This window comes from Alligator sinensis, unplaced genomic scaffold (assembly GCF_000455745.1).
Source record: "Alligator sinensis unplaced genomic scaffold, ASM45574v1 scaffold314_1, whole genome shotgun sequence".
NCBI lineage: Eukaryota > Metazoa > Chordata > Crocodylia > Alligatoridae > Alligator > Alligator sinensis.
Window position 1 is genome coordinate 258,891 of NW_005842703.1, and position 20,717 is coordinate 279,607.

The window sequence follows — 20,717 nt, forward strand, 5'->3', positions numbered from 1 at the left end:
CCTGCCCAGGGCAGGGGGTGAGATCCAGTGATCTAATAGGTCTCTTCTGATCCTAAAATCTATGCAATTTATGAAAAGTTTAGCTGTGTAATAATAACTAATGCAATTCTATCCAATTTAACTGACTGAAAACATGCTCTCTAGATAAGCCACACTGAGGCTCTAGTGGTACCTTAAATTCCCAGGCGTTGAGCAAGCACTTGATAAGCTAATCTTAATATTAGAAATAAATAAGTGTGTGTGTGTGTGTGTGTGTGTGTGTATTATACACACACACATATCTATAGATATGTGTGTGTGTGTGTATTATACACACACACATACATGTGTATATGTATATATGTATGTATTTATAATATATTATTGTGTGTGTATACTTGTGTCTATATACTTTCCCATGGTTTCTTCAGCAAGGCAAATTATAGCTGAAGACAATAAGTAGTTTATGACATTTTCTAGAATGACAGTAAGTAGAGTTTTTTTGCATTATCATGTATGGAAATCAGCTATTGATATTGAAAGCTGCAACAAAAGATGGGGTGTGATATAAAGAAAAATGATGTTATTTAGATTTGACTGTGTGTGTGTGTGTGTGTGTGTGTGTGTGTGTGTGTGTGTGTGTGTGTGTGTGTGTGTGTGTGTAAATCCTTTTGCAAAGTACTTAATTGCTTCAATTATCATGCATTTCAGAAGAGGCAATCTATAAACTAAGAGTACCCATATGGATGGAGCTCTGGGAAGAGTGAACTTACAAAACTCTCAAGTCTTGGGTAATCAGCATAGGTGATGACTCTGTGGATACTCTGGGGCTCAAGCACCCACCGAAAAAATTAACTGGTACTCAGCATCCATGAGCCACAGCCATTTTAGTTTTACACGTTAGATCTTTGTGGCTACAAACAAACAAACCACACTTTACTGGAAGAAGCAATGCATTACTTCTACCCAGCTCCTCTGTGGGCCTTTTGGTGCTTTTAGCTAAAGCTTATTCAATCAACTATTAGACAAAAGCAGCAAAAAAGCGCTACTAAAGTGCTCAATCTTTACAAGTGTTGAGCAAGCCGGGTTGAAGTGCATTCACAGGGCTTCCCTCCTTCCCTCCCACAAAAAAAACCCAACCCCACACACGAGCAAAAACCTAAGTCAGCACCTATGTTTATTAGCCAAAGGCAGAGGCAGCCAAGTTGTGGAGTCCCACTTCTGATATGGAATAACAGAGAGTCTCTGACAGTGACGAGCATATTTTACATTGAACACGGGCAAAAGAAAAATCACTGATGTTCATGAAGTTAAAATGCTGAACTTTGGTGCTTTTCTTATTTTCTTTCTTCAGGACCATGACAAGGTTATATGAAGATGCATTTTGGTCACAGAAGGATCTGGAGGGGCCAATCAATGATGCTCGGAAGCATGTGATGAAAAGTAAGCTGGACTGTTTCTCTTTGGATTGCCTGAAATACTATGAAAAGGAGCTGTGCCAGCGACACAAAGAGGGTCACAAAACAACTTTTACAGATCTGTGGGGACTCCTCATTGAATCCATGTTTCGTGGTGAGGTACTGTATGCACAGTTCTCTTTGCAGACAGTGGCTGATAGTATATAAATAAAACTATGGATTAAATTACACTCAAGGGTAAATATTAGGGATGTGCAAAGCTTCGGTCGCTGATTCGATTCAGAGGAGATTCAGCCCAATTCGTCAGCCAAATCTCTGAATACAAATTGAATCAGGAAACCCATTAATCTCTCCGAATTGAATTGGAAGGCTCCAAATCAATTTGGAGAGATTCAACTATTTGGCTAAAGACACAGCTTTATATGTTTTTTCCTATGTACCCCAAGGTACGGGCGCGGCTCGTGAACGCAGAGATGGTGGGGTGGATGGAGCGTCCTGCGGGAGCACAGCGGGGGATCCCCTGTGCGCTTGGCGGCAGACCCGGAAGTGGACCAGAAGTACTTCCAGTCCACTTCTGGGTCCTCAGCGGAGCGCACAGGGGAGTTCCACCCCCTAGCTCAGTGACTGGTGCCTCCTGGGCCTGGGGGAGCACCCAGGGCCCCCCCCATGGCCGATCGCCAATTTTGCTACTTTGATTTTACTACTTTTGTCCAAATGATCATTCTAACATCAAATGGAAGTGTGATGCTCCAGGTTTAGCATAATGTAGGCACAAGCATTATTTTGTATACCTGAATAAAAATTGTATTTAAGATGGATTCAATGCAGACTATGAACTTTTTCTTTTAATTGCCTATGCCATGTTGCTGTTGTTGAAAGAGAAAAAAAAAGCAGCCATCAAAGGCAGTATTTTTGCCAGGTTTGGAACATCACAGACAAATTGACAGATGAGTATATCCAGAGGGGATTCAGTAGCATGGTTGCACTCCCCTTTAGCTGTGCCGCATGTAAAGTGAGCTCTCAGAGCTCACTGGCATGTCAGCAGAGCTCCTGCTGGGGCTTCACATGTTCTGAGTTCTGTTGGTTCATGGGCAGTTGGCACAATATCTGTCTCAAGTGTCTGCTTTCAAGTACTGCTGCTCCTCATTCTTCTGCTCCTTCCACTCCTTCCCTCAATTCAGCAGCAGGGAGCGATGCTGAGCCCTTGTTTCCACATAGGTCCAGAGTCCAGGGGATGGCTGCATGCTGCTGCTCGCTGGGAGGAGAGAGAAAAGCAGGGAGCAGCAGTACTCCAGAACTCTCTGCACTGTGCATATGCCACACTGCTGAAGGGGTGCTGGCATGCCCCCGTCACTGCATAGGAGTTGGCCTGATAGTTCAAGAAGTGGTGAATTCCTGTGTTGATTCTAGGTTGTTAATTCATTACTTTTTTTCATAATCAGGAAAATCCTCACAAACTCTCAGACCAGCGACAAGCGGTTAATCAGGGTCAGAACCCCCTACCGGTCTACGTGGCCCTCAATGTCAAGGACAACTTTAGTACCCTAGATTTTAAAGGTAATAGTCCTTTTAGAGCCCTGTTGGAATTTATAAAACTAGAAGTATTCTCTTTAGGGATAGGTGGAAGCTGAAATAGATAGGAATTACTGAAAAGATTATGTCAGTTTTATTGGCTCTCTGTCTGCCTCTCTATACTTCGGATGTCTGGGTAGGATCAAAAATAAACATCAAAATACTATGAGCAAAGCACTTTTCATGGCATTGTCTGGCGTGACTGGAGGCATAAAGTACTGAGATGAACTTGTTCTCATATTTCCAGCTACAGTTTGCACACCCAAGATGTCCCAATAAGATTTGGCAAAGCATTCACACTTTTTGATTGATAATCCATAATTAATTTGGTATTTTTGAGTTCCATCCATCACAGATCTAATGCTTTTTTGTGACTATCCCAGATTAAATCTTGGGTTCCATTTCAATTGAAGAACTATGTACTCTCCTGGGTTTAGGCGAACATCAACTGTCGAAGACTTTAAGGCTTTTTTTTTTCTCCCAGTGATGGAAGAATCTTTGTCTCCATACTCCTCAGTCTCTCACACAATACACTGAAGGGAAGTGTGTCACTGCAAAATGTGGTAGTTTGTAATAAATAGATAATCACCAAGAAACTGATGTTAAAATCCTCATTCCATTTCTAACTCCAACATCTCTAAGTTATTCTTGTCATGTAGGCACATGTGAGTATGATAAGTCTTTTGTTTTGTGGTTCTGTTTGCAGAATGGGTGGAATTCACTCCCTATGAGGTGGGATTCCCAAAATATGGAGCCTTTATTCGTACAGAAGATTTTGGTAGCGAGTTCTTCATGGGTCATTTGATGAAGAAAATTCCAGAATCCCGGATCTGCTTTGTGGAAGGTGATTTATAATCCCAGAAAAATTTGAAGCTATTAAAGAGGCAGTTGACTGTAAAGAATGGAGATTGTTAACCATTGTCTGTGGCCACATCTACATGAGATGCTGACTGCAGTAGCTCGTTGCTACTCTGCAGGAGGGTCACATGGCAAGAAGTGTGATGTGATGCTACTGTGCAATAGTAACAAGCTACTGCACACGGTCAGTGTCACCTAAAAGCTGTTTGGTGAAGCTACTGTGCAGCAGGGGTGTGCGAAGTAGGCCCTATTTGATTCAGGTTCAGCCCGAATCAGGGACAGTGATTTGATTAGTTGATTCGGATCACTCTCCCTGATTTGATTCGGCCGAATCTGATGATTTGATGTGGATTTGGAGAATCAGTGATTTGGACATAGACATAGCTTTAAAAGTTTTTTCTACATACCTTGAGGTAGTGGGTGCGGCTTGTGAACACTGGGATGCTGAGGTGCATGGAGTGTCCCACTGGAGTGATGGGGAACCCTCCCATGTGCTTGACAGTGAACCCATAAGTGGACTGGAAGTATTTCCGGTCCACTTCTGGGTCTGCCGGGGAGTGTGCTGGGCCCCCCTCGCACCTCTCCGGCTCAGTGATTGGCTGTGGGGGGACCCCAGGTGCCCCCCCAGACCCAGGAGGCACCAGTCACTGAACTGGGGGGGACGGGGGAACAGAGCAGGGGGCAGCGTGTTCCCCAGTGGACCCGGAAGTGGACTGGAAGTGCTTCTGGTCCAGTTCTGGGTCTGCTGCTGAGCACGCTAGGTAGCCCCCTGCGCTCCTGTGGGCCACTCTTTTTCTGTGGGACACTCCATCTACCCCAGCATCACAGCATTCATGAGCCCCTTCTACCTAGAGGTATGTAGAAAAAAACATTTAAAGCTGTGTCTATGTCTGAATCTCTGAATCGTTCTGAATCTCTTCGAATCAATTCGGAGAGATTAAAGGGTCCTTTGATTCAGGTTGGATTCGGAGATTTGGTCACTGAATCAGGCCAAATCTCTGCTGAATTGAATCAGGGACTGAAGCTTCACGCAGCCCTACTGTGCAGTAGCTCCAGTTACTGCACAGGCATTTAGTACTTGTCTATACAAGTACACACAAGCATAGTAACAACTGCACAGTCAGCATCTCATGTAGATGCAGCCCGTGTGTCTTACAGTCCCAGTGCAGTCTTATCTGCCAGAAAATGTAAACAATGCCATGTCTGAATCAGTAGTGGGTGTCCTACTTCTTAATCTTTCTAATGGGTCTAAATAGACTGTTAACCATGGTAAATAAATATAGCTTTGAATGTAATCTCATAAACATCAGCAAAGCTAAATACTACAGCATTTGTTTTGAGGGAATACACTATATTGGGTTTTTTTTCCTAAAACAATAGGTCTCATTCTCTTCACATTTTATTTGGTTAAGCTTAATTACATTCAGTTGAATCATTCCTGATTCAGAAATGCGTATAACTTTATTTTCCTTAGTAATTAGCACCTTTTATATATGCAATATGATAAAACTCTCTGAGGAGTTAAATAATAGAATTAAATAATAATGAAGGGGAAATTAAGAAAGTCTTGGCAAAACAGCAACGGAAGAGTATTGTCAGTGAAGAAAGATGAGAATGAGAGTGGCAGTGTGGAGGGAGGACACTCTCACTGTGATAGACTGTTTGAATTACAATGAGTTTTCAAACTTCAAAAAGTACAACAGATCAACTAGCTCAATCTCACACTGAGAAAACTAGCTATGAGTGTTTGCAGCATTAGTTTCTTATTCTTGTGCTCTCATAGGAACCTTGTCTTCCTCACACTTGCTTCCCTGACAGTTCATTGTCATCTCTTGTGTCATCATGTTTGCATTAAACTGTAAGGGCCAGATTTTGAAGGTTCTTAAAGATGCAGATAGGTTCAATGGGATTTCCAAAAACATGCACATATTGCTTTCACTGAAATGAGATGTACTTTTGCAAATCTAGTCCCAGGATACTGTTGGCAGGAACGTACTTTATAAATGGTTATATAGTGTTAAGTATAGCCATGGTGCTGTAAAGACTTTGACTCCCTCCACCCCCTGCCAAATTTGGAAATTCTGGAATTAGATGAACCAAAAGTTAGACTGAAATTAAACAAGCTCAAAGTGAAGAATACGAGGTATGATGCTAATTTTTAAAGACATCACAGGAGACATCTGAATGAATTCCTGCGGTTGCATTTTAAAAATCTAAATACTATTTTCTGTCTAATTTCTATTTTCTAGGCATGTGGAGTAATATATTTTCACAGAGTGTTCTGGATGCCTTGTACTTCTCAGGTTGTTCAGAGGATTTCTGGCATCGGTGGACCCGAAACAAAATGCATGAAATTGGTAAGCTATTGTTTTGTTTTAGCTTTCCTTTTGGTTTCTTTACCAATTACCCCACAACCCATCTGACATGGGAAACCCCCCAGTTTTGGAGGATTTGGGTTTTATGCCCTTTCTATGGCTGGGGAATGCTCAGATTCTGGGCATGAGGGTTGCAGAAAAAACAGTATTGTGCATTGCTGTGTAGTCTCAGGAGGCAGTCTCCTGAGGATAGATACAGATATTACGCTTATTGAACTTTAAGCACTCAGAAAGTGCTTTACAACCATAACAAGACGCATGTTCATGGCACATAAAGCACTTCAGAAATGGCTGCTCATGCTCTAAATTAACCCTGGATGGACATGGTACCAGACTAAAGCATTTTAAGTTAAAGTGCTTTACTGAACATCTGTACCACATCCATTACAAGTTAAGGTAGGTTGCATTCCCTGGCATGCCAGGGTCCTTTGCTGGGCAGCCTGCTAGCCTTGGCCAGTGCTTGTCTGTCCCTGATGATGAGTACTGGCTCAGCCCCACCTTTGAGCTGTCACAGGGAGGAGACAAAAGGCTCTCTCCTCCCTGTGTGGCCAGGTATGAGGGGGGAATAGAGACCTTCCTGCCAGGACCTCCCCCCCAGCTTGCTGGGTGGGGTGTTCAGGGGTGGGGAGGAGGGGGGCTGGGTGTACATGGCAGGGGGGCTCCCTTCCCCTCTGCCCCAGCATCCTGACAACAGCAGCCAGCAGTTACAGCATGGGGCTATTTGGTCAGCTTTTTGCTCTGCTGGGAACTGTGGAGGGGGAGGGGGAAGGGAGGTACCCCCTGCCATGAGGAGCCTCCCAGTAGCTTCCTGGCTGGGGTCTGGGGAGGAGCCAGGCTAGGTCCACGCAGCAGGGAAGCTTTCTTCTCCTATCCTGGCCCAGTTCTCAGTGTACAAAAAAGCTAGCTGGGCAGGTCTGTGCTGCAGCTGTCAAGAGGCTTAGGGGAGGGGTGGAAGGAGCCCCCCTGCAGCATGAACCTGCCCCCCCACCCCTCTGAGACCCCAGTCAGAAAGATGTTTGTGGGCCTTAGGGCAGGGAGGGACAATGTTCTCCATCCCTTCTCCCACCCCAGCCATTGCTGATGCAGGCAGGCTCTGAGCTGAGCGCCCCTGCCCACACACACACCAAATAGTGAGCATCTGTTATGTTTGCTCCTGCTCCAACTTACAGCACTTTCAGTAAAGTGTGATAGAGCGCTTCTGCCAGGGCCTTCTTGAACGTCTGCACTTAGCATGAGATGTTCATGATGTGCTGTCACTGGGGATTCTCCTCAACTGAAAAAGAATTGCCAGGAGTCCTTTTGAGAGGAGACAAAGCTGCCTCTCTCAAGAGGCCATCCTCCATTATACATCTAATAATCTGTGATGTCCTTCTGAGTGAGGATTAAGAGTCTTTTGTTTTTCAGTTGAACTTTGGGTTGCTGGTGTCTCACTTTACTTACTGGCTATTGATACTGTATCTTCTTGCATGCAGCACATCCCCAAATAAAACATATACCTTGTTTTTGGAAGGCAGAATGTAGAAAAAGATTTTTTTTTCACAGTTGTGGCTGACTGACACAGAATAATTCCTCCTGGGAACATAGGGTGCCCAGGGAGTATGGCATTAGAAAGTTCCTGATGCCGTCTCTCACCTAGACTGTCTTCTGGGATGCCAAACTTCCTGGACACTCTGTTTGCAGACGGACAAGGGCAATAGCAAGACTGTTAGTTCTTTACTGCAAATAGTTCTTTATATGAGTTCCTGTAAATAAAGTGTTGTTTCCGTATCTAAGTCTCATCGAGATACTACCAGCAGCTCACTCGCTGCTTCAGGCAAAAGCTACAAGGTAAAGCCAATAGCTATGGCTGAGAGAGTCAACATAAGACTTTCTTGGCAGCTGTGTGCCATGCACAGTGCCTCCAGACTTACTTTTTCCCTAGAGAACAAAACAGCTCCTCAGCTTAAAATATGTACTCTGATTTTAGGGGGCTGATATTAGAGAAAGGGCACATGTTGTATGTGAGAAAATGTAATAATTTTGTAGGTGCCTTCCTTATGGGATTGATTGAAGTGGGTTGTTTTCACTAGTAAGCATTTATTTTAAAAATAATTTGCTAAGGTGCCCAAAACCTCTCTGAATATGAAAATGCACAAGGAGATGAACTTTTCACTGTTATTGGTACTGTGGACAAATATTTTCACAAATGAATTTAAACACACAGCCTTTATTTGTTTCTTCCTCAGAGGAGCGGCCTATTCTACCTACAAGACCAGGTGATAAAACTTGCCTATTCTTCCCCAGCAGCTGCCTTTCTGAGGCTCTTCAAGACATCATAACACACCGTCCAGTGATTTCACATTATCACAATTTCTTAAAGGGTTTGCAGATGCATGATAGATACTTGGAGAAAGACAGGTTTTGCATGTGGAAAGGTAATGGTACTCAATTCTGGTAGCATCTTTTGAGGTGGCTTGTGGTCTGGTATTTAGCAAGGAAAAATATTTGGGGATGAACAAATCAGTTTTATTATTTAAAAATAAATCATTTTCTCAGTTGAAGTTAATTTTGAACAAATTGTTTTAACCTAGAAGTTTCTTGTCTGAAAGTCATTAATGAAACCGGTTTGGTGCAATCTGCCACAACAGATTTAATGTAGCTCTATTTTTTCTGAATAAATGGGCAGACCAAAAGTATAGCCTGTTTCACTTCAGAGTAGGGCTGGCCTTGTAGATCAAGAGGATTTGCTTTTAATTAGCTTAATTCTTTGTTAACCAGGGGTGTCAAACATGTCTTGCGGGCTGGATCCAAGCCTTGGAGCAGGGTCAGTTCAGGTCATGGACTTTTCTTCTGGTTTTGGTTGCAGTGTTGGGGCTTTGTGTGGTGGCAGCCCACATCCTTGCCAGAGCCAGGATTTAGGCAGCCCTCAAAACATCAGAATTGGAAGCCCTGCTGTCATGGCCCATGCCAGGGATCTTCCTGTGGTGGTATAAGCCTTCTGCCTAGGGTGCTGCTGGGGCGGCCTGGGTGAGAGTCAGGGTGAGGCTCAGGGGCATCTGACAGCAGGGGACACAGCCTTCCCACCAATTTGAGTTTGACACACCTGATTTAAAATAATTGAAGTAGGCCTAGTTTAAATCAAAATAAGTGCATCTACACAGCTCTGCGCACCAGCTGAATAAAAATGGTTTAAAATGAAACTTTTCATCTATTTCTGTATGTAGCCCCAAGGCTTCTATTTCAGCGAAGGTTTTTCCCTGAAGCCAGGGCTGAACTCTAGTGGGTAGAATGATGTATCAAGGGCTGAACAAATAAGTAGAGGATTAATTATTTTTCTTTTCATTTTACTTTCCCTTGATAGCAATAGCTCCTACCATAATACAGTTATGGTGAAAACTGTGGGCAGAATCCTATTTCACTTTATGCCCCCAAGTGGCCGCTACTCAGCTGTGTAGCTGCTGTTTCTGGTACTAATGCAGTTTATGATCCTGTTGCATGTACAGTGTGGACATGACTGTGTTCATATGGTTACTGAGCATACACAGTAGGCTGTGCACTGGCAGATTTGTGGCTCCATACACATGTACTTGGGCAAGCACAAGTCCCAAAATTGTAGAGGGGGAAAAATTAATCCCTAATGGGTGTTAGATGCCAGAAGAGGAGGAGAAGGAGGAGGGGGCACTTCCTGGTTTTATCCTAGCAATTAAGGGTACTTTTGCATGTGCTCTGGGGGTGGAGGGAGCAGCTCTAATTTAAGGACCACAGCAACTTGTGTATCGGTGTCCCCGCATGTCAAAATGATGGCAGGGGTACTTGAACTAAAGCTCACACGACCAGCTTTAATTCAAGCACCCCTGCTGCTATTTAGAAGCATGGAGACACTGATACACAAGGCGCAGGAGGCTACTGGAGCCCAGTAATTACCATGTGTCAGAGGAGTGTGTTGGAGCAGGCACCCTAAGCTACTACTAGCAATCACAGGTTCCTGGACCCTTATTCTGGAGAGGGGCTTTGAATCTATATCTTTCCAACTTCCCAGCAGATGGCTCTAACCACCAGGCCACAGCTTAATCATTATCAAGTCTCTTCTCTAGACATCAAAAGATGTGAGGCCAGGAAGAAGAGAAGAGCATAAACTAGATGGTGGGTGGCTCAGTGAGATGGCTGTTGCTCTGGCAAGGAGAGAACTCTGGATTTTAGCTTGATCCCTTGCTCCCAGTGGGACAGAAAATCTCTGTCCATTTTATCCAATGGACACTAAGTGCAAGGTGTAGTTATGGCTTGGCTGGAGAGGGAGATAGATAATGCCTTACCTGTGGTCTGTTGATTAGACCACTGTGCTGGGAAAAATAAAAGTCTAGGTGAAGGGGATGGGGCTAGTAATGGCATCTCTCAATTCCTGGGTGAGGGCTTTATTTGTCTATTGGGCTAAAACTTGAGATGCCTTCCCACTTTTTTGCTGGTGTGCAATTTTGGAACTTGCACTCAGATGTGCACATATAAAGTCATGTAACTTCCTAGCCAGAACCCAGCCTGTTGAACATACTCAGTAGCTGTGTGGATGTCTGCAGGTCTGTACTGCAAGTGGAATAGGATCTCAAACTGTGCATAAATGCTAAAAAATGGCAGTTGTGCAGCTGGAAAGTACATTTGGATGTGTAAAGTGAAATAAGATTCTGCCTTATTTTTTTTCAGACACTGTGTTAGATTCTTCCCCGAATGAACTGAATGAAAGAGCAGACTACCTGGAGATGACAGACACTGCTTTCTTCATCAATACTAGCTGCCCACCACTTTTAAGGCCAGAGAGGACAGTGGATGTTATCCTTCACTTAAACTACAGTGGGGGACTGCAGACATTGGTGAGAGGATTTAAGATGTTCTTCTAAAGTAATGGCTGTTTATCTCTGAGTCTTACATTGAATGATTAGATATTCACTTTTAGACTTTAGAGGGGCAAAATATTTCCAGGAGCTGAAAAAAGATCAACTCTTTTGAACTTCCAGTATAGAAATGGGCATGAAATCTGGTTTCAGAAGCTTAATCCTACGCTTAATTAAATTAAGTACCATGCCAGTGATGATGTGTCATCTTAAGAGGAAGTCTGCATTTGCAGTAGAAATCTAATCACTTTCTGAAAAAAATGTAAGTTGATGGGGCATGCTTTCAGAATGGGGCATCCAGGAGCAGGAGGAAGGGAATGTAGACAAGTCCTAAAACATCTCGACTAATCTGGATTGCTTATCTCAGTGTCTGACACCTCACAAAACTGTAATAGGTTTCCTTGAAATGAAGGCAGATGCTTCATTTGACTGTACAAATGTTTCATTTGACATTTAAGTGTACCTATTTAGAGTGCTTGATGAACACTTGAAGGGGGGGGTAGGTTTAATTTCATTCAGTTCAGTGTTTGCTCAGAAAAACCCAAGATGCCCTATCACACAGATTAAAAAAAAGTATGTTTTCATATATTCATAGCTTAATAATGGATAATAGCAATCAATTTATTGATTTCCACTGTAACACAGGCTATAATTAACTCCTATTTGACCTAGAACATGTATTTAAAAATATCTTATCCTCTTCATACATCCAAGGATCACATTAGGTCTTTTGGCTGCAGAGTTGTTCTGAGAACACATGTTCAGCTCACTATAATCCCCATGTTCTATTCTAGGCCACTGCATCCCAAGGTGTCCCATTTTTTAACAACAGTCTAGAGTCTTTGGGCATGTCTACATGTTGCCCTATGTCACCATAGCAATGTCCTACATCACTGTACAATGCAGTACGGCGACGTAGCAATCACATGAGTCTACATGTGACTGGCAGCTACTTCACTGTAGTGGTGTGCTCCCCCATTTTAGCACACTGCTATGGTGAAGTAGTGGCAACAACTAACCGTACACCATGTGCATGGCACAGTATGGGCGGTTATTGTGCCATGCTTTAGTACTTCCAACAGGAGGTACTAAAGCACAACTAGTAATAAGGTTGCCCTAAGGCAGCATGTAGCTGTGCCCTTTGTTTCTGTATATATGACTTTACATTTGGCAATATCAAACTGCTACCTGAAAGCAGTTTACCAAATGATCTTATGAACTTTCCTCTCCAATACGTATCACTCCCCTAACTATTATCATTTGCAGACTTTATTGATATTAATTGTACGGTTCCTATTAGATTATAGGTAAAAATGTTGTATAGTATAGGGCCAAGAACCAGTCACTATTGAGGCCTAGCTAGTCTCACCCACCTAATAATAATCCTCTGTTTCTAACTATGCTTTGAGGTCCATCAGGTAGTAATCATTTTATCCATTTAATATGTACCATACTGATTTTTTATATTATTTTTTGGTTTCTTAATATATTGGGCGTTTCAAGTAAAACTGCTTACAAAGTCTATTATATTAACTCTATTAACTTTAAAAACTTTATCATTTTATAAAAATCAAATTGATGTCCAGAAACTTATTTTTGTAAACTCATGTTGAATGGCACTAATTATATTATGATTCTTTTATTTTTTATTGAGTGCCATGCCAGATATTCTATTGTTTTGCTAATGACTAATGGCAGGCTGATATGCTTAAATGATCTGATTCATTCTGTTAATCTTTTAAAATTTTGGTACAATGCCAATTTTCTTCCAGTTCTCTGGAGCTTCCACTGTGTTTAAAAGTTACTGAAAATCAACTTAAATGTCCAGAGAGCCATCTCTCAGCCATCTCTCTTAATATCAAATTATCCTAACTACTGATTTTAAGATGTCTTAAGTTTGTAGTTACTGTTTAAAATGCTTCTGAACTATTATAGGAATGGAATGTGTTTCTCATCATAATATTTTATTAATATTACATTCTACCTTCCACAAATACAAGGGCGAGATGTATTGATTTATTAAGTACTTCAATCTTTCTCTGTAGAATTATTGACAATTCCAATTTGTGAAAGGAACACTAAACCAGATTCTCTTCTTTGTTTTGCCCCCTTTATACCAGACTAGTGGCACCAACAGGCCAGAAACTCAACTTTTTAAAAATAATCTCTTTTTAAAGATTATTTTGCTCATCTTGAATTAATATAATTTCTGTTTTAAAACATGATTTTATCTTGATGGTTCATGATTGTCTTGATAGTTCATGCCACTGTGTGACACAAGATACTGAGCAAGATGGACCTATGGTCTGATGAAGTGGCCATGGCACATGGCCAGAACAGATGTTCATGGCACATAAAGTGCTTTAGAAATGGCTGCTCATGATCTAAATTAACCCTGGATGCATGTGGTATCAAACTAAAGCACTTTAACTTAAATTGCTTTACCGAACATCTGTACCACATCCATTACAAGTTAAGGAGCTATGGTATGAACATCTGTTTTGGCCATGTGCCATGGCCGCTTTATGTGCCATGAACTCCAGTAAATGGAGTTATTATGGAGCATTTGATACTTTTTCTGGATTGCTCCCTTTCTGTCACCTTTTTTAGGAACTCCTTAACTCTCTAGAATTTGTAATTTTTAAAAGTATGTATTAAGGTGTTCTTCCCCCTCCTCCCCCCCCCCCCCACACACAAATAATAATCAAGGACTAGAGACACAAGATCTTTACTTTTTACAAAATACATGCATTAGCATATTATGGAGTTTTAAAAGAAATATACCATTTAAAAATCTAAAGTAATTCTTTCTTTCAATTTTTGCAGTTACATCACTGTTTGTACAGTTCTCCAAAGAATAAATCAACAGTTACTATAATACCCTGTTAGATTTTTCTATTTTTAATCTATGCATCTTAAACTGTATTCCCACTTGAGCACTCTTATATAGTCAGATAAATATCCTGTACAATATAACATTAATTTCAGGTAACATTAGATCCCAATTTTAATGTCATCTTTGGTTCTAAATTTCTTCTGTGCTTTGATACAGCCTCTGGACCAGGCCGCAAAATACTATGCCGAGCAAGGAATTCCATTTCCCAGAACTGTGCTGAGCGAGGAAGATAGGAAACATCTAAAGGAGTGCTACCTCTTTGAAGATGCTGAGAGCTCACGGGCTCCTATATTGCTTTATTTCCCACTAGTGTGTGATACCTTCCAAAAATACAAGGCACCTGGTAAGTTAACATTAGTAGTAACACATTTACTGAAGAGAGCGTGGCCAGCTTACCTGCTGAATGCACTTCATATTCTTATTTGATTTATCTTTCTGCTCAGTTGGTCATTTTAATGTGGCAAACTGCTTCACTGGCTAAGTTACCACTTGTAAGTCAGTCCTGTTATGACAAATGCCTTCTGGTTAGCACACCAGGGGCTGAATTTGGGATCTCCAGAACTAGAAGCATGAGCCACTCTAGTTCCAGCTAAGCTCTCTATTTCATAATGGAATCCTGTCCCCTATTGACCAGGCACAAAAGGAACCTGAGCGACATTCACTTACGGCTCATACTACCACTGAGTAGTAGTCTCTCATTCTGAGGCATGGTTTCTATATTTGTTTTCTTCTTATGACAAAGCTGCTCTTGTGAGATTGTGTTACATCAAATTGAAAAATCTTAAAATGAAAGATTGGGGAATTTACAATTAAAGCAAGAGACCTACCATTATTCCAAGCTTCTTCATCCTTTAGCATCATTTTGTGTTGTTTTCATCATGCATATTAAAGTGCAACTTGTACATATTTGACACTGGAGAGTTTGTTTCAGTATGAATTCTTTCTCTATGGTTGGGCTGTCATTCTTTTCTTCATTAGAATCAGGCTTCCCACTGGATAGGCTGTTCTTTTCATTCAGTGTGGTAAAGACTGTGGTGACCTCTTTTCGGTGTTCCCTTATTTTCAAAACCTCTCTGTCTTTTTCTTTTGACTATGAAGGTATCTTTGTGAATGGGGATACCTTGGTTCAAATTCCTTGAATCAGCCAGAGGGTGGGTTTGAATTTGGTTTCTTCTGTTCCTCAGGGAAGTGACTTGACTACCAGAGTGTAAGCTATTCTGATGTGGAACTTCCTCAACCGGTCTTGTTAGGCGTGATTTATTGTGTATAAAAAATGTACATAGTTACTGAGCCAAGGAGTGGGGAAGTGAGAGAGACAGACAGACTTTGTAACCTGGTGATGCTCAGATGGGAGGATACCTGTGTTCAGATCTATATTCCAGTGAATGTTAAAGTATTTGTTTCAAATGGAAATAGAAAATGCTACAGCATCAATGTGATAGGACACTTTTCCTTGGGGCGTGGAAAATGTGGGTTCAACTCTTCTTAAGTAGAGAAGGGGATTTAAATGCAGGTCCTCCATTTCCTAGATGATTGCTCTAATCACTGGGGCATTGGATAAAAGGAGGGTCATCTCTTCCTGTTTCATTTTTGTGAAAATTTATTTCTTCCCTCTCCCTCTGAATTTTCCCAATTGAAACTACTCTGTGAACTCATGTTGAACTTGTGAATAGTTTCAGGATGAATTGAATGATGGTGAATTTATTGTGGCTAGGACTAGAGTGGACTTGCAGTGCTCTCTAAAAACTCTCAATGACACTCCACAGACTGGTCTGTTGGAATTGTCCATAGAGTCACCCTCTTCCCCTCTCCCATCATGCCCATTTAGAGATATATGATTAAATCTGCCTGGAAAATGGGAATACCAACTACCAGAGATTGTGGAGCTCAAGCTGAGGGGGAGAGGAGTGATGGTGTGGGGTGGGATGGGAGACAGAGTATCTCACTTCTTTGTTTTTCTCTTTGCTGCAGCTGGACAGGCATTGAATTGGGGTGCTTAGCCTCTGGCTGCATGCTCTTAATACTCTTGCCTATGTGAGTTTCTGCCTGAAGGCAGGAGGGGAGCTGCCATTCCAATTTTCCAATGAAAAAAGCCAAAACTATTTAACAGAATAGAAATATTGTCATGGATTTTGAAAAAAAAAAATGTCTTCCATTGGAAAATTATCCTGGCAAAAATTTCTTGACTAGCTCTAGCCATAACCCAATCAGCAGAGACACCAGTGAGACATTTTCTTCTTTTTGGGCTGCTGTTGTCTGTTTGACTGGATCAGAATAACTTTTCATTGGTGAACCTAACTGCATCTTTTTTTCTTCAGGTGTGGAACGCAGTCCTACAGAGATGAAACAAGGCCAACTTAATGTTTCTAGCACTGCGTTTACCCCATATGCTACTTGCATGCTCACATACACAGAGGAGAATTACAACAAGCTGCTGAATCTGACCAGCTATAACATCCTAAATAATAAACATTTGATTCTTCAGGCCTTGCGTACAGCAGTGGAACGCAGGAAAAACTTGAAAAAACATTCATCTTCCTAATTATCTTAATATCTTGAAGGAGATATGTATATATTTTCTTCCATAGGGAACAGTTAAAGTATTCTGAGGATTGGCCAGTATTACACACATGAAAAGCTGCTTAAGTAGGATACCTCTGTTAAGTCCATTCTAATCAAAGGATGCAAAAGAAAAATTAGGAATTAATTAAGGACTGTGTGAGGGAGCTCAAACTCCAATAGAATAAAACAAGAATTATGTGAGGGAAAACTCATTTTCAATTAATGAACTTTTTTGTTAAATGTTGCCCTTTTTATTATTTTTCTGGAATCATGTAGAGAAATTGTTATTTAAATGCTAAGCTTTCAGACATGTCAAAATATCTCAACGAAGCTCAGATGGCCCAGAGAGATCAAGATCATTGACTTGATAATGTCTGTTCAAAGACCTATGAAGTAGATTTTTCTGTTGCATACCATGATCCTCTTGTGGTATTGAGAAGTAAACTAGACATAAAGGACATTGGCCCTTGGAAAGGAAGGATGAATAACTGAAGGAAGGCACTATGGTTAGTTGTCTTTTGTGAAGTCAGTATTTCTTTTTTAAGTAATAATCTAATTTTCATCATGTTTCCCTGGTTCAGTGATCACTGCATTGGCATTTTTGGGGGATGGACCCTTCTTCTAGTATCTAATACATTTTGTTATGGATTACTATCCTGGGTGATTACTTGCCAAGCAGTTCAAGCAAACCATGGTGATAACTAGGATTTTCTATTGCATAACTAGTGGGATGGAGTGGGAACCACTGTAACAATTCTTCCTTATGCATGCAACACTTTTTTCTATTAATTATCCACTATTAGGTCACTGTCCTTCATGGCAATAAAATTTATGAGATCAACTTCATTCATAAGTGAGGTCGGCTCATGTGAAGATTGAAAGTTTACCTATTTCTGACATTTACATTACAAAAACATGTGTTTACAAGACTAATTTGTTTCTTCTGAATAACTGTTCATAGCCTTTTTTTAATGTCTCCAGGGAAATACTAATACAGCCAAAATACTAAAAATCTGGTCTTCTTATGGCTTTTATATATACATATATCTACTGTGCTATAGCTGAACTGCTAATACAGACACTGGATACTGTTGCATATTAAACATTCTAGCAATTTAAATGTAGTTGTTTAAAATGGTTCCTTTCACTGAATTCCATATACTCAGGTCATCTAATTGGATTCAGCAGTTGAGCATCAAAACTATGGAACATTTTCTGACTCTGTTGCTGGAAAAACCAGAGAGTAAAGAGTTGACTCCAACACTCCTGAAGATGTTTGGGGATAGGACTATGATAAACTTCCCAGCAGGCTTTTGAAGATCAAGGAAGGGGAAAATTTTGGATACATAGTATAGGCCACTGCACAATCTCTCCAATTATAAAGTAAGGTGGACAGAGGTCCTAGTTCCTGAGAAGGAGTTTCTGGAGTCCATGGGAAAGGCTTTATATCATAATATTTATATTTTGACATCTGATTATCACCAGAATAACAGGATCTCCAAATCTAAATATCACACTATTAACGATGATTGAAGCCACTTACTTGGCTATTTCACTGATCCTAGTGGAATGTCCTATATGTATATTTTTCTTGTTTTGCATGCAGCACTCTTTCTGCTCTTAACTGCAGGCTTATCATTTAGTTTAATCTAACTATCAGCTGACAGTGAGGAAAAATGAAGTGTATGCAGGGGCAGATCCAGTGGAGTGCAGTGGCAGACCCAGCCTTTGATCCCCAGTGCCTGGAACAGGGAGCAGAATTTCTATTTTGGCAACACTGAGAGAGTTAATTGACTTAATGGCTCATTATCACCTCCCTGATTTGTTAAAACCTCTTTTTCTTCATTGCCTCTAGTCTGTAAGATGCTATAATGTGCTGTGATGTTGAATGTCATGTACTGTAATGTTGTAATGTGAATGACAATGCCCAGAAGCCTCCAGAGGACTGGAGAAATGAACTGCATCATGTACTAGGACTCCCAGAAGGCAGCAGGAGGAAGTGGAAGGAGCAGCGTTGGAGTGTGGGTGGCTGCAGCAGTGAGGGAGATGCATGCCAGAGATTTGGGATGAGTGGTGAAGCTAGGTCTACAACCTGCAGCAGCAGGGCTCAGATGTGGAGCCTGGGCAGATGGCAATTAAGCATTTTATGAGACCAGAGACTGGTCTGGAGCCCTCTGGAATTGTGGGGGAGTTTAAGGTTCTCAAGTGTACAGATCATGGTTTAATATTTTCTACTGGTTATCTGTTCTTGGGTGATTTCAGCGCACTGTCACTGTTTACTTCCTGTTTTCCAGATCCTAAGTATATGTACCGTAATGTCAATGTTTATTTACCTGTGTCTGTCTCCCTCTCCTTAACCGATTGACTTGTGACCCTAATCCCCAGCAGCCCTTATATAAAACTGGGAACTTCTCTTGCTGGCTCCCTGTGCCAATTCCTGGGATTGTAGAGTTTGGTACACTGCATCTTATAGCAAAATACTTGTTAGTTCTTAACTGAATGACTTCACACCCCATACTAGTAAACTTCATGTCAATTCTCTTGCTTCATGGAATGGTTCTTCCTCTGTAATAATCAAATCCTCCTCTGGATTGCCAGTCACCCTCACTTTGAGTGACATCCACAAATTTAATAAAATCACATCTAGTTCCTGTACCAAGGTCACTAATGAAAATATCATACAAGATAGGCCCAACACCAGTTTTGAGGAACACCCCTACTAAATGCTCTTGAACCTGATAACTCATTTTTCAGTATGATTTACTGTAATTTTCTTTTTAACCAATTTATCCAGTTCAGCATTACTCAACAGCCTCTCCAGTTTGGCTAATAGTTTTGCATGAGGACATGGTGCCAGATCTTTGCTTAAAATCTAAATAAATGTAGTCTGTTGCCTTGACACTGTCTAAGAAGTTATCCTTCCATAGAAGGAAATTAGACTGGTATGACACAATTTTCCTTGGATAAAGTCATGTTGCATTTCTGTGCCATTTTCTGTTTACCTCTATATCCTCGGTTTTAGTTAGATATCTGTTTTAAGACCTGGCATAATATTGAAATCAAGCTAGAGGACCACTGCATTTGCTAATTCCCAGTTACTGGGTGCATCAACATGAGACACTATGGTGCAGTAGCAATGGGCTATGGCACAGTAGCTTGTTGCAACTGTGCAGTAGCTTCTAAAAATAACTGTGCGGGAATGGGACTGCACAGTAACACCGGTCACTGTACAGTCATTTAGTACTTGGTTAAGCAAGTACTAAATGACTGCACAGTGACAACTATGCAGTCAGCTGCTCATGTAGACTCAGCCACAGGGTACTATCCCCCAGTGGCAGATTCATTGGCAATCCATGCCACAGGAGTCTCTATTTCATGTGCCAGTTCCTTTATTATTCTTGGGTGGGGATTATTCATGCCCCTACCCCTCAATCTGTCACAATAAGCAACCTAAATTTTACCTCTACTTCAGATGGGGTAATTTCCATAACTATCACTTCCATTTGGTGCCCTTCCATTACTCCCTTCTTATATTTTAATCTTTACTTGAAGACTAATGGTGACAAAGTATTTGTTTGGTACTTGGGCTTTACCAAGATTACCTTTCCTGCCCCCCATCTTCAGCATATTATGGCTTCCTACTTCTCTTTTTGTGTGACTGAAGAAGCTCTTGCTACTTATTTTCTAATTGAGCTGCACCTTTGGCTATTTTCACTTTATTTGTGAGACCATTGACAGATCTCTGTCTCTACTGATCAATTTCTTTTTCAGTTCCTTGTAGATTTTCTGCTTATACTTAATCAGAGGCAGAATATGACACCTGAGTGAGTGCCCTGAGAGGCAGCAATGCACAGGACAGCACTTTTACTGGTATGGCAGTGGCTGGTCCATCAGCACAGCCACTTCTATTCTTTTTGCTTGCCTCTCTCATCTGGGTCAGGACTTGGGGCTGGTGCCCTGGTCATCTCTCCTTTGTTACACTATTGCTCTTAATGTGCTGTTTAATGCACTTGTTTATCCAAGTAGATCTCTCTACCTTCCCCACTCTTTTCTAGATAACAAAACCTGTAATAACCAATCGTTTTTGTAAAAAAATAAAAATATAAACGAATCTTTAATTAGAAATGTCACCAGTACATAGGAAGACCTCATAGCACAAAGGCAAATGTGTACACATGGGGAACAGAGGAAATAT

At 41.2% G+C, this 20,717-nt stretch overlaps 1 protein-coding gene across 1 annotated transcript in view; it reads left to right on the top strand.

Moving 5' to 3' along the window:
- LOC102385462 (cytosolic phospholipase A2 epsilon-like) overlaps nucleotides 1-16,502 on the top strand; it is a 50,428-nt gene extending 33,926 nt beyond the window's left edge. Inside the window, exons 14-21 of the mRNA XM_006034080.2 lie at nucleotides 1,334-1,556; nucleotides 2,840-2,954; nucleotides 3,676-3,813; nucleotides 6,077-6,184; nucleotides 8,428-8,616; nucleotides 10,877-11,043; nucleotides 14,117-14,303; nucleotides 16,279-16,502. Coding sequence (XP_006034142.2) covers nucleotides 1,334-1,556; nucleotides 2,840-2,954; nucleotides 3,676-3,813; nucleotides 6,077-6,184; nucleotides 8,428-8,616; nucleotides 10,877-11,043; nucleotides 14,117-14,303; nucleotides 16,279-16,502 — 1,351 coding nt within the window. The remainder of the gene's footprint in view (nucleotides 1-1,333; nucleotides 1,557-2,839; nucleotides 2,955-3,675; nucleotides 3,814-6,076; nucleotides 6,185-8,427; nucleotides 8,617-10,876; nucleotides 11,044-14,116; nucleotides 14,304-16,278) is intronic.
- Nucleotides 16,503-20,717: the final 4,215 nt, after the last annotated feature.